This window comes from Pygoscelis adeliae, unplaced genomic scaffold (assembly GCF_000699105.1).
Source record: "Pygoscelis adeliae isolate BGI_AS28 unplaced genomic scaffold, ASM69910v1 Scaffold238, whole genome shotgun sequence".
NCBI lineage: Eukaryota > Metazoa > Chordata > Aves > Sphenisciformes > Spheniscidae > Pygoscelis > Pygoscelis adeliae.
Window position 1 is genome coordinate 1340724 of NW_008825285.1, and position 13962 is coordinate 1354685.

Consider the following 13962-nt stretch of genomic DNA (forward strand, 5'->3'; position numbering starts at 1 on the left):
TACCTATTTGATATTTTTCTGCAAATTGTTAAACAAGGCCTTTAGAGGAGGGAAAGGGGAAATGGAAGAAGGGAAATCAAGCACAGCCTGGAAGGGGTCACTGGTGACAACAAGAAGATTGCTATTAATTGGGGAAGGCCTCTAGCCTGGCTCTGTCTAGCCTGGCAAATTGTAATCTTTCCAGTCTGAACCTATAATTGCATAAAACACTAAACCACATAAATATCTGGATAATGGCATGAGGTGGGGGCTTATGGAGCTGCCAGAAGTGGCCAGTCCTTAGCAAAAGAGACCCTGAGAGCGTGCTGCAGTTTTGCATCTTGCAGATAGAAAACTATATGGAGGGTTAGGTGAAGAGAAACATACATATACACCTGTATTGTATTTACCCCCTTGACATGCTGTACACGGTTGGTGAGTAAATACTGCTCCATTCTCATAAATGTTGTTTGGGTTTTTTTGGATAGTTTTTTTTTACTCATCAAAGAGGTTTTAAAAACACTAGATAGAGCAGTAATCCATATTAACAGAACGTGGAGAGCTGGTAGCTGCTGCTCTGACAACCAGACTAGCCACTGGCTTTGGAAACCAGGCTGGTAAATGAGCACAAGCAAAAGAAGAGCTATGATATCGGGACAGTTTAAGTGGTTTTCTTTCCTAGGCATGTTCTTATGGACACTTAAGCTATATTTAACTTTAGGGAATCTCACAAGAACTTTTAACTTTTTTTAGAGGAAAAATTGATATTGTCCTCCCTTTGCCTCAGTTGCTACATAAACAAAAGATGTTTTACTCAGCAAAGGAGTGACTTTATAGATACAATTAATTTTGTTTCTTAAAGCACGTTTTCCAGAGGTTTTGGACATCCTTAGGTAGTTTAAAAAGAAAGAAAGGAGATGGGTGGTGCAGTAAAGGGAGAATTAAGAGGAAAGTGTATACCCATTAAGCACATAATACCATAGCGCTAATCCTGCCATTGGATATTTGTGCAGGACCCAGGGTTTGTACCTGTTTAGAACCACAGGATAATGGTCAAAAAGTGTTGTGTTTGTAGACTGCACCTGAGAGATTTTTTTTTCCTTCCCCCTAATTTGGACTCTTTATCTCAGGGCTGTTGGCTTTGGTAAGCTAGCCAAGCTCTGCCTGAGCTGAATGCGGGGTGTTGCATGTGTGTGTAAGCACGCAGCAAAAGCTTAGTTATTGTCTATATTATCTCTGTGCACTGGGCTGTGATTTTTTTCATTTCGTAGCTCTGTCACAAATTGGTGTGCTTGAACTGGTGACACAAAGGGAAGGATTTGGACACATATTGGCATGGGTTTCATTAGCCACTGCACTGCCCTGGTCTGAGCTGCTTTTACAGATAAATCCTGTATTCTTACCCCAGAAGTAAGCAACAAAATAATTCTTTAAGGGTGTATTTTGGGTAATCTCCATATGGGAACAGTCACATTTTATTTCATTTTACAACAGGCGCTTTGTTCTGCTAGATGTTTTCCTTTCCAGGGAGGTAAGAAGGATGAAAATAGCTTTTCTTTGGTTTTTAACCTGTGCTGCATGTCTATGTCAAGTTACAGAATCACTAAATAGATTTGCAACCCGCAAACCCTGCTTTGGTTTAGCTGCAACTTCACTGGCCGTTGTTTTGATGCCCTTCAGCTTCCACAATTTCAGTGAAAGTGAAGGGTTCCTAATACCTTGTACGATTTTTGGGGATGGGCCAAGTGAAAGGTTGATGTCACAAAAGGAGGTTTTCCAGTGTGGGGCAGGTCAGGGAAGCTGAACATCCTGATAGAAGGAGAAGAACACAGAAAAGGCATTATGAAATTATGGAGCTGCCTGCCCAGAATCTGAAGTGTTTTGGATGTTCATCACATCTCATCTCTCAGCTATTTTTATTCTCTCTGGTCATAATTATTTTTTTTAGCACACAGGCCATGTTTACTGTGTTTGTGCGGATATTAACACACTTCCAGAGACAGCACAAACTGGGAGCTCTGAGGCTGTGTTTCTGCGGACGTCGCTCTTGGCATCAAAGGCAGCATGAGCCGTTCCCGCTCTTCTCCTCTTCAACTCCATCTGTTTATTCCATTTATCTCCAACTGTTCACTCCAGGGGTGGCTCCTCAGTTGTGCCATTGTCACTTTTTGCAGGGCTACAGATGATCTGGTTGACCTCAACCAAATTAAAAATATGCTCAGTCCTTTTTTTATTCAATTCTTTAACAGGATTAGTTGTGAGTTGAGTTTCTGAGTCTAGTTCACCACAAGGCCGCACAGACAAACGGATCAGCAGGACTGAGGGACAAGGGCAGAAAGAAAGAACCACGTTGGCCTGTTTTGCACCGCAGAAACGTGTCCTGAAGCTGTGACCTGAAGCACAGTCGAGTGTCAGGACCAAGACAGTCATTACGTGCCTTGTGCCTGAACCTTCGCTTCCCTTATCAGGATGATTAGAAATAATATGGAACCAAAGGGTGCTTTCCAATGCATTCTTAACACCTTCTCAGAACTGCGGAGAAGGTGAATGGGTATTTAAGGATGGAGCTTGGCTTATTGTTAGGTTCAGCTTTTAAACTGCCTTCCACCCTTCTGTGCGATGTATTCTAATTCCTCTTTATTTATATCCAGTACTTTGTGAGGTTGCCTTTATCATCTGATCGTTATCCCTTTCCCAGCCATGCAGGAACAAATTTTGGCTTTCTTTGCTGGCTCACCTTTTAACTTCTCTTGTTCCTGTGCTGTTTGTCTTTTTCACACTGAATGCTGATGAGGTACTATTTGGTCTGTGTTCGACAGTCATTTTCTGGGTAATTTCTTTAAGCAGCAAACACTAATTCCTCCCACTCTTTAAAGTGCCATATGGGATCAGATTACCAGATTAAACATGAATCCATTTTTGGATGGCGTTTCTGTCCCATGCTAATTCTATCAAAATTATTGACTATCTGGCCGAAAATATTGCCTTCTAAAGACTGACATGCAGCTATTTTCAGGCCAGAACAAGAAGGGCAAAGAGCCATTTTCAAATGTTGTTTCTAACATCTTTATCACAAAGTTTGCCCTTATGTGAACATACTGCCAACTGGATTGCATTTGTTCATGTTAACAGGCACTGCTACAAATGCAAAAATATGTTTTTAGCAGTTACCCTCCTAAGAAGCATTTGCAATCCCAGCTGACACGTGCAATAATATTGAAAGATCCTATGGGGGGCCTCAGCAAGAGAATGTGGCCCTAGAGATTATTGTCATCATTCAGACAGTAAAATTGCACACATCTTAGGAGCAGATGATAGTTCACAGGCTGATATTTGATAGCCTTAGCAGAGCTGGATGTTTGTTAAAAGAACTGGTATGAGGAACATGTTTAAAAGAATAACGCTGTTCTTCTGGATTAATATTTCTGATGCATTAATACATAGTGGGTGGACTGGGTTTGATAGTCAGGGAGGAACAGTCTGGTTGTAACTGGATACTTTGTGTTATTCTCTCTTGCCAGTTTTATGTTTATTTGGTGAGGCTGAGAAATGCATGGCTCAATGGCATGGTTCCTGCTCTGGAAAGAAAGAATGTACTATATTTAGTCTGTAGATGAAAGGCAGCTGCCTGATTTCCCTACCCAACCTACTGGTTCTCCTCTCCCCTTCCCAATAGGCATTATGGTGCAGTGTATGGGAATTCCTTGACACTGGAGGCTTCTGGGGGACGAGGGACAACTCCATCAGCTGAAAATGGTATAAACGAGATTTAAAATCATTAGCATGGCTTCTGCCATTATGCTTTCAGCAGACATTGTAAACTTGCAGGATTTGATTCGTCATTTGCATTGGTGCAAAATTGGCCGTGACTGCCAAAAAAACAATTGACTGTTCCTTCACAGCTGTTTTCTAATTACATTAGAATACTGCAGCGCCTAATGCAGCCGCTCAGCCATGGTGTGGACCTGCCTTCTCCCAGAGGGACCTTTCCAGAGCAGCAACACTTGCTTTGAGATGAAATCTATAGCAGGGGTGGCTTGTACACAGGTAATGGTGACTCTTCGGTCGTGGCCAATTTGTTTCTTTCCTGGGAAGCCATCCTACAGGACGGCCGACTGTGGAGAAGTCAGGGTTTAGAAAAATAACACCGAAAACGTCAAGTCATCTCACATCATGCTGGCACGCAGCCCAGAAGCTTGTAAAAATGCAACTTCATCAAACAAAAAGGAGTTACCGGAAAAGGAACGGAACAGAAAAGAAAATCCCTTCCTGGCTCTAAATTGTGACGTTCCTGTGTGTCGTATGCTATGTGCAACTCTTGTTACCCTGTCTCCAGTGGGATGTGATGGAACTGGAAGAGCTGCAGAGAAGGTGACAGCCTGAATGGAGAAAATGAACAGTTTCTCTACAAGCAGAGACTGAATGCACCAAACCTCTTCACCCTGGGGAAAAAGGAGTCTCACAGTGCACACAATACTATGAACAACAAAGATGTAAAAAGGTGTACAAAATTATGAATAATCCAGAGGGTGCAGAGAGGAGATGATCATCCCCTGTTACCACAGAACAAGGAGTAAGTGCACCCTGAAATTGCCAGGGAGCAGGAAAGCACTTTTTCTTCACAATGCAAAGTAGTTTGAGGATTTCATTGCTACAAGATGTTTTGGATACCACATGTTTAAAGAGGTTTAAGAAATGATTAGACAAATTCAATTCAGAAAGTTGCATCAAAGGTTATTAAATGCAATTGTCTGGATACAACTTCCAGTTCAGGAAAATGCAAAGTCTTCGAGTGACAGAAACTAGAAGATTATGTTAGGGAAATATCATCTTACAGCTTTGGACTAAATGAGGATGGATTAGTAAAAGGATCATTTTTCAGCTTTCTTCAGTTCTCTGCATATTTTACATGCTTTCTTTTCTGAGAATGAACCACTGAGACTCAGGCTTGGAGAATTGTATTATTATTTTAATACCTTTCCCAGCTTTCTGAAGGGAAGAGGTTCCCTTCTGGTAGCCTTCCCTCCACCTGCACCCTGCTTCAGTGTGTGCTCTTCTGGTAAACCTCAAGAAACACAAACTTGTTTTCCCTCTCCCCATCTTTATGGCTTCCCAGACAGCTGGTTTGGGTTTTCTTTCTATCAGGCTGCCTTGGACTCTTTCTGTTAGGCTGAGGCTTCTTGGAAGATGACGTGAGGCAGGAATAGGCATACCCTCAGGCAAGAGCTAAAAGGCAGTTAAACTGGCTCAAGTAGCAAACACCAAGAGGGACAACTCTAGAGTTGGTCATCTGTGAGGGAAGATTTATTTGTTCAATAGCCCAGCTGCCTTTTCCCTAGGGCAAAGGAGAAATGTCCATACAGTGTCATCTGACTTTTTTTTTTGCCTTTTTTTTTTCCTTTGCTTTTCCACACCCCCGCCTCCGCTGCCTCCAGGCAAAGACAGAATAAAAACGTTAACCTATAGTTTTTTGTCTGCAGGTAGTGTTCGGTTATGTCCTGAGTTTCTATTTAAGTAACAAAGAAGTTATCATCTTTTTATGGTTGAAAAGATAATGAGGAGGCAAATTAAGTGTAAACCAACAAGACAAGACTGTCTGAGTCAGAAGATGGTCTAAAACAAGAGAGAAGCAGACTGCCTTCATCGCAGTAATGAGTTACTCGATGTCCAGTCAGGATATATTGCCTTTTTTACTGCTAAGGAAGATTTTAAAAGAGAGAGGTAGATTATATTAATATATAACATTTTAAACATATAGTATAACATAATGTATATAATACAACTGTCTGCTACCATCCACTGGTGTTGTTTTAGCATAGCTGGCAAAGAGCAAAGCATAAAGATCCATACAAAAGTCATTCCCTGGCATCACTAAAGCTATTTTAAAACTTATGTGTTGCATCTCTTGCTATTTACTGAATCATATGAAGATACTAAACAGGGAGCATAAAGATTGTTTGTGCATATTTCTTCTTTTTCTTGTCTGCAAATAACATATAAGAAAAATCAGATCTCCTCTTCTTATTTGAGGAACATGGTTAAGAAGCCTTACAACATTTTCCAAAAAAACCCACCACATTTGACAGAGCATGATTTAAAGAATTCTAGATATGCTTAATGATGTGAAAGAGTAACCTGAGTTAGTTTTTCTAAAGGCTTTCAATATCCTCTGGGTTATGTTGACAACGATGATTCATATACCCTACTAAAAATAATTTGAAATGGAAGGTGGGTGTTTGTTTTTCTTCCTGTCCTACAGAGATTATTGTAGAGGATGGCACAGTAGCTGTCATGTGAGAAAACTAAATACTAGGGGCAGGTAAAATGGCTTGACTTAGTCCATCATTTCTACTGAAGTGATTAAACTGTTTAGAATTAGGGATTTTTTTTTTCACCTTCCCATTATATATATATATATATAAAAATACCCTAGAGTGTCTACTTAGAATAGTGCTTCAGTGCTTTCTTAAAGGTTTCAGGAGAGACAGTTCCTGCTCTTTGTCATTCCTGTAGCTCGCTGGCTAAACATGGCCATCTGCTGAATTCGGGGGCTGCAGGCTGGCAGACTCACCAGTGTTTATAAGAAGTGAAACTCTTATGCAAACCTCATTTTTGGAAACACACAAATATGGGCAGCTGCAGCTAGTGACACCCCAAAAAGTGCCTCAGTGTGAATACTGAATATTGCCACGAGGATGGGAGGAAGACTGCTGGCATCCTTTTAAAGAGTTGCTGTTTGGTACAGCAGGGTTAAAAGGGAGAAGTACTATGCACAAGGGCTTTGGGTAACGCAAAACAATTTGCATCTGGGCTTGTCAGTGCTGCATTTCCAACTCTGCAGAGGTTCTGTACATCCATCTTGAGCTGTTCTCGCTGCTAATGATGAAGATGACCCCATTTCTCTCTAGCAATGGAAGGTTCTTTGGTGTTTCTCCTTCTCATTGACAAAAAGCAAAGTGAGGTCCTGACTCTGGAATTTTACCTGGTGAGGTAGAACTGGGTAACAGACACTCATGCCAGCTTTGATAGGATCCACACGACCCAGTGTGGTATAAATATCTAAACTGATAGCTAAAAACAGTGTTACTTAGGCATATGGGCTAGTAAAATGTGCTAGCCCTTCGAAGAAATAAAACTATAATTTCCAGAGAGAGAAAATGGGACAGATTGGCAAGATCTGGCATTTTTATGCCACTTCTAAATTTTTTCAGACCAACACTTTTTTATCCACTGTACATATGAATTACATCTGAATTTTCCAGCCCAGATACTTTACTTAGTTAGAATGAGACCTGAACCTGACTGGTAAATTCATACTACAATTTTTGTGGTTTTTTTCTGTCCAAGACAACTGCAAATGTGAGTAGGGTCATCCCACCTTCTAGAGAAATTATTCAGGTGGAAACAGCAGGTGTACACCTAACATTTTTCATTTTTCTAAAATTATTTAGCCTATCAAACAAGAGAAAACCATAATTCAGATATGTGGTTGGCATTGTGTTAGAGATAAATAGTAGATTTGTTTCACTTGTAATTTCATCAAGATAAGGTAAAAGTTACAAGCCGTCTTTGTTCTTCAATTATTATTATAGTGTATTATTATTTTTAGGGTTTCAAAGATATATCAATTCTCTTGTAATATAGGGAAAAAGCTGATCTTTTGCCTAGGTAACTGCATTTAGTACAACGCAGAAACTGGGATTTACAGTGGACATTGAGGAGGAGTTATATGAGAAGGATATATCCAGATGACCATGACATTTTTAAACATCTTTGCTTTCTGTTGTTTCTTGCATATGAGATAGACAGCGTCAACCTTTGGAGAAAATTGCTATAATAAGGAAAGTGCCTGGGAGTAGAAGTAGGATGTTGTGCAGATACCGTAGAAGGAACCTGTGAGAAAACACAGTGAGGGGGAAGAGGCTGCTTTCAGTGGTAGAGTAAGGAGGATGGGAGCAGTCACAAAGCAGTCAAAGGTCCACGATAGGAAAAAGCGCTGATGAAATTTGTTTTGCTGTATTGTGACTCAGAGTCATCTCTTTCAGCAGTAAAATTCTGGGATGTAGGAGGAGGGAGGTGGTTCTCTGAATCTGGAAGATTATTCACTGAAAATCTCCTGTGTTGATCAATTCTCCCCATTATCCTGCACGCACTTCATAATTTTACAGACAGCATAAGACATAGTAACAGCTTGACCCCTGGGGTCTACTGAATAGCAACAAATAAATGTTGAGACATTAAACCTCATACAGTACTGTAAGAAAACCAAAGCAGGAGATTAGAAAATCATCATTTTAAAGTAGTGGTGATATTATCCTAAAAATGGAACCAGGTTACCAAAAAAAATATAAGGGCCTTTGTCATTTTTAAATCCTAGATTCAAAATGTAGGTGTTAAGTCTGAGAAGCAATTATTTACAGAATTCATGGTTTGATGAGTTTTAAGTGAATGATGAATGTTTTGTCCCTATATATGTTCTTGTGCATTTAAGTAACAGCTAGAATTCCCACTGATGCCCAGACCTCTTATGGAGATACCTTTCAGGCCTCTTTGTTGTGTTTGGGTGGTATTACCCATTAAGCTGTTTTTCAATAGCGGTGAATATGCTCATCTTCCAGGGCTGTTTCAATAGATATTTAGACTCCTGTTCACTACTAGGGATATTCAAATGTCCAAATCAATCAAACGCATATCATCATTTAAAGAGACTCCTGGTTTGGGGTACATCTAGCTTTTCAGCCTCAAATGGCATGCCATAGAGGGCACTTGTTTTTAGAAGGTGCTTAGCACAACATGAAAATCATGTCAACATATGATACTACCTTTTGTAGTATCTTTTTTTCTTTTTGAGCACACAGAAGTAATTATTCTGAAGAACAATTCTGAAGACTAGACTGAAAGATTATCCTTCGACTATTAAAGCAATTAAAACCCAAGAATATGCTTGCTTTTGTTTGATGTAGTAAGTTTTCAGCTTACCAGTGGAACTGTGTGAATACTGCATACTTCCATTTATGCTCGTGACTGCTAAAAGTATATATGGCTCTACAGAACAATGTTTGGTAGCAACATTGTATGCCTTTTCACTTTCCGTTAGAGAATGCATAATTTAGGTCTGACTTGAAAGAGCACTTGGCTCCAATGATTCTGATAATTGAAATGTATGACAATTCTGTTTAAATACAAATCTAATCAGGATATCGCTGGTTGCCCAAGTGGAATTCAGCACACTCTAATACTTTGATCTATGAAGGTCTTTTCTAACAGGAAGGGGAATTAGTCTTGGTTGCTAAACAAACCAAGTTTGCTTTCTTTTATTTTCCTTTGCCTCTGACGTTTGTTTCTTTTTGAAGGTCTCTCCAATTTTATTCATTTTGGTTTTCTCTCTTTGTGTTTGCTTCAAATACCCTGTCTTCCAATTCTTCTGTGTGATTCCTCAGATCCCTTCTTTCCATGGCAGTGACCTGTTACTGCTGTCTCACTCCTGCCTTGCAAAAAACTCAGCAGCAACATTATTTTAGAATAATATATGGCAGCTACTTTATTATAACTGAAAAATTGAGCCAGTTCAAACTGTGCAAGAAGTGCAGTCTCAGCAGCACTGGGTCTGGCCACTTGATAGATTATTATCTGAGAAATTCTTTTTTGGGGGGAGAGTACCAGAATGCCAGATCAACAGCTAGCCAAAATTGATGACCTCCAAATTCACAACATCCAGAAGGCAATCAACTCAGATTTCTTGACAGTCTGTTCTTTGGTTTACATTGCTTCTATGTGACTAATGTGTCCCTGCATTATATTTTAGAAGTCTTTCTTCATCATTGCATTTCTTTTGTCACAGGGTCCATCACACCACACTTCACTAAAGTACCCTACATTTGTTAATGACATCTCTTGCTTGATGCCTGTATCACTTCAGTGACAAAAAGGCTTTACACTTGTGCTAGCAGTTCCCATTTATGGGAAGAGAAGGATAATTCAATGGCTGTGATACTTTCCATTATTCAGAATGACATAAAATTAGTTCCCTGCTTTATTGCAGCTTTTCAGTGTAACTTACTCTCTTTGACCCAAATTTACAAGGCATCAATTTTGCCAAAATCCCCGTGTCTGCTACTTACTCTTGACTGACAACTTCTTATCAACCTAGACCTTCTGATGGATAGTCAATAAAAGGGGAGAACCAAGTCAGAACTACAAATGAGAGTGGATATTTCCTTGCCTTCTATGTTGGGGTGCATCTATATGGACAACCCACTGCTATGTTAGACATAATCAGATTAGCTCAGAATGAGCTAATATAGGGGCTTAAGTGGAATTCAGGTCATTTGATTCTTATCTTAAAGTTGTATGTACATTTTTTTTTATTATTATTTTAATAACAGTGTAAATAAGTCCTGTGCCACCTGCCTTCCTTCTCTTCCACCTGCTGTACTGATACAGTTTGTGGAATTTTCCATTGAACCAGATCAGGAAATTTAGCCTTATGTGGAAATGTCAGTTTTATTTACAGGCCTTGATCCTCCATATAACTATACAACATCAGTCTGGTGGCACCAGATAGATACTTTCTAAGTTAGAAGATAAAAGAATTGTAACTCTTTCATACACAGTTTGAATTTTGCAAGTCCCCGCTCTACATATTTTTTTTCACTTTACAGCAAGATTTCCCAGTTCCTCAGCCAGCTAAGGCAGATGAATATCAAGGAGGTGTACTAATGGAGACAAGTGAGATCTTAAACCTAGATTTTTCTTCTTCTTTTCTTTGTTATCACTTGTGCCTCATAGTTATATCATATTATTGTTATTACCAGCAGACTTCTAGCTCGGTTTACCTGAGCTGTTGTGGACAGGGGTTTTTTTGTGTAAGGTTTACGGCATGGTTTGACTAGTGCCATTTTAATGTCTGTGTCAACAGGGCCTTAATCACACTGAAATCTCTGGATCTCTCAGATTTACTAGGAGTTCTCCAAGGAAATCAGAATTGCAAAGGCTGGAGAAAGCCCCAGAGGCTTTCCAACTTAATTAGTAGTGAACTCCTTCCCTGTAAATGAAGTGGTTCTTTAAAATGACTTGGAGTCTCCGTTGGCATCTTCTGACAGTGCTATGATGAAGTACAAAATATTATTAGAATGATGTTCCCCTCTTGTGACACTCTCTCTCTCGTATATCTTATGGAAATAGCCATATTTTGTGAGTACCCATAGCATTATTTTTCTTATACTGAGAGAGAGTAAAAAAAAAATAGGTAAAATAGGTTTACAAACACTGCAAAATAACAGATATCAGTAGCATCACAGTCTGGAGTTTTCTGTTTTTAAATACGACATTGTGAATGTGAAACAATCATTGGTAGAACAGCTCTTTAATGAATGGATGAGATAAAATGATTTATAATAGACTTAATCCTATAAAGTGTCACTGTCTTGCTATATTACACATTTAAATGACACTGCTGTAAAAAGCAAATGGTACATTATAATACTTACTGTTTTATTAAACACCTTTATCTGCAAAGAAGACGTGTTTTTCCCACTCTGGTCAAGTATTCCTAGGTGCCCACAAAATTCTTAAAAAGCTATTTTCCTTCAGGTTAACTGAGCAACACCAAATTTGAAAGATTTGACAGATAAACTTGAGACAAGCACGAGACAAGCAGTTCACAAAATTCTTCAAAATTTGCTGTAAAACCTCTTATTTATGGCTGATTTCTCTATCATTCTTCCTCCCGTGTCATTTAACAAGCAAAATATTGCCTAACGTATTTATATATCATAAGTCACACATAGTAGCACTGAAACACAGTTTTTTGCTTGATTCAAAATGGCTTACCAGAGTAAGGATGAAATAGCTATAGAAGGTTGCTGAAATATCTAGGATTTACACTGATGTTGGAGCTCTTGCTTCTAATGAGTTACTTTCTGTTTGCAGAATCATTAAAGTGTAAAAGGTTTTGTACATTAATCAGATCATCACAGTAAAGTTTGGTAAATATTTTAAATAGAGGTTCTGCTCTGAGGAAGAAAAAGGCCAATGAAAATTTATCCGAAGGAACTCTTAACACAGTCGATGGATGTACAGAAAGGCAGATACAGGGCCTGATTCTTTTTATTTTCCTGGAGTTCTCCTGGTGTTTGGGCTGGTGTGATTGAGAGAAACCAGTCCTGAAGACCTTTTTCTATGCTTTTCTTCATCTATTTCAACAATAGTAGGGAAGCTCAAGAAAAGGGAAAATGTGCAAGTCCCTGCTGTTGGGTGGTGTTGACTGAGGGCACTGGTCATTTTGCAGGGTAGATTGTTATCCAGTTTTATAATTAATTCCTTTTACAATAAAGCCCTTTCTGAATATTCTAGGTTCTCTTTCGCAGTGCTGTCATAGATATTTTCATTCGCTGCATAATTTGGTGATGCCCAGCTGCAAAAATCAAGGAGGCCACCATCCCAAATTTGGCCCCAGTGTGCCACCATGGATGTTCTGCAGTCGAGCTAGTGATCCGCTAATGAGTCTTTTCCAACTATTGATTCTTTTCTTGAATCAAAGCTGTTTGGAAACTAACATTAAACAGGGGTTTAAGTGCAAAATATAAAGGAATCTTATGATCTGCTTCTGAAATAACACCAAATTGTATGTAAGGCTCGTCTGTTCTTTCAATGCAGTTGTGCAGAGAAGGAGAAATTACTTGCTTATTTCAGGGTAGGGATGTTTTAATAAAAAGAGAAGAATGAAACAGGGCGAGTTTAGCCATTATTGCTTTGATTGCTGCTGGCTCATTAGCATTGGCCACGCTCCTTCAGATTAGCAGTAATTAAACTGTGAAATCAGACCGATTGCCTTAAGCTGAGACACCATACCAGGCTGTCAAGAGAAATCACAGGGGATAAATCAAGGGCCCTGTGCATCTCGGATCACCCTTGGCATGGGTGAGAGTGTGAGAAGCGGAATAATGAGGACATTCAGGTTTTTGTATCTGGTGAACTCTCGGCAGACAAGCTTTGGAAGCGTTGTCATGACGATGACAACAGCAAGGATAAACTCTTACTCCCACTAGCTGTGGTTAATGAAGATGATAATGAAAAATTATGCCAACATTACTGCAATTTTTTTATTCCGACTGGCACTTGTAACCTTACGCCTAATGACACAACACAATAGTGACAGTAATTGTGCACTGATAAATGGGGTAAAGATGCTGAAAAAATGTCTGACTCAAAGATATACAAGTTTAGTTAGCTGAGTAATTTCTTCCAATAAGCATTTGCTTTGTTCTTTGAACTCTCACTAGGTGGTTTTGGACTGTGCATGCCAAAAAACATCTCTAATCACTTTTCATTGTTTACTAAAGAATAGGCCCAGCAATTAAAGCAAAGAGCGCCTGTGTTTTATTTCTTCTAAGCAGAACAAATGCGATCAAGATAAATAACAGTAATAAAACAACAATACTTTTTACAAATTCTGAATGGGTTGACAAATTCAGTGTTTGTTTAACTGCTGGTTTCTGGGACATCCAGTTTGTCCCACTCAAAATGTAAAGCTTTGGTGGATAAATCTCCAATCACATTATGTAATGGCTGCCTCACCGCACCTCCCCCCCACCCCTTCGCCCCTGCCTAAATGCCACCATTTATTCAGATTGCATTAGCACTTACGTAAGTGTCTCTTTCAACCACAGCTCCTAAAGCATTGCACATGGGGAAGGATTTATTTATAGATAGATAGATAAACTGAGGCTGTGGTTTAACAATATAGTTAAACCACCGTAAAAACTTTCTTCTGTCCTATTCCAGCCATGTGGGTTTCTTGCATTTTCAGCCATTTCCTTTCTTGCATTAAACCTGTGATCAATCATGGTGAACCAGTTTAGGGTGCTAAATGGGCAAAAATCTGTTCACTTCGTATTTTTTATAGTCTTTTGCCAGTTCAGCTCCCTGATCCAGATAAAGGCTAGTGATGGGGCGAGAGAAGCAGCAAGAGCACATAGGCAA

At 39.3% G+C, this 13962-nt stretch overlaps 1 protein-coding gene across 1 annotated transcript in view; it reads left to right on the forward strand.

Annotated features, from left to right (window-relative positions):
- Positions 1-13962, forward strand: part of PTPRN2 (protein tyrosine phosphatase, receptor type, N polypeptide 2) — a 416744-nt gene that overhangs the window by 249248 nt on the left and 153534 nt on the right. The window contains exon 8 of the mRNA XM_009329894.1: positions 5181-5215. Within this exon, the coding sequence (XP_009328169.1) occupies positions 5181-5215 (35 nt within the window). The remainder of the gene's footprint in view (positions 1-5180; positions 5216-13962) is intronic.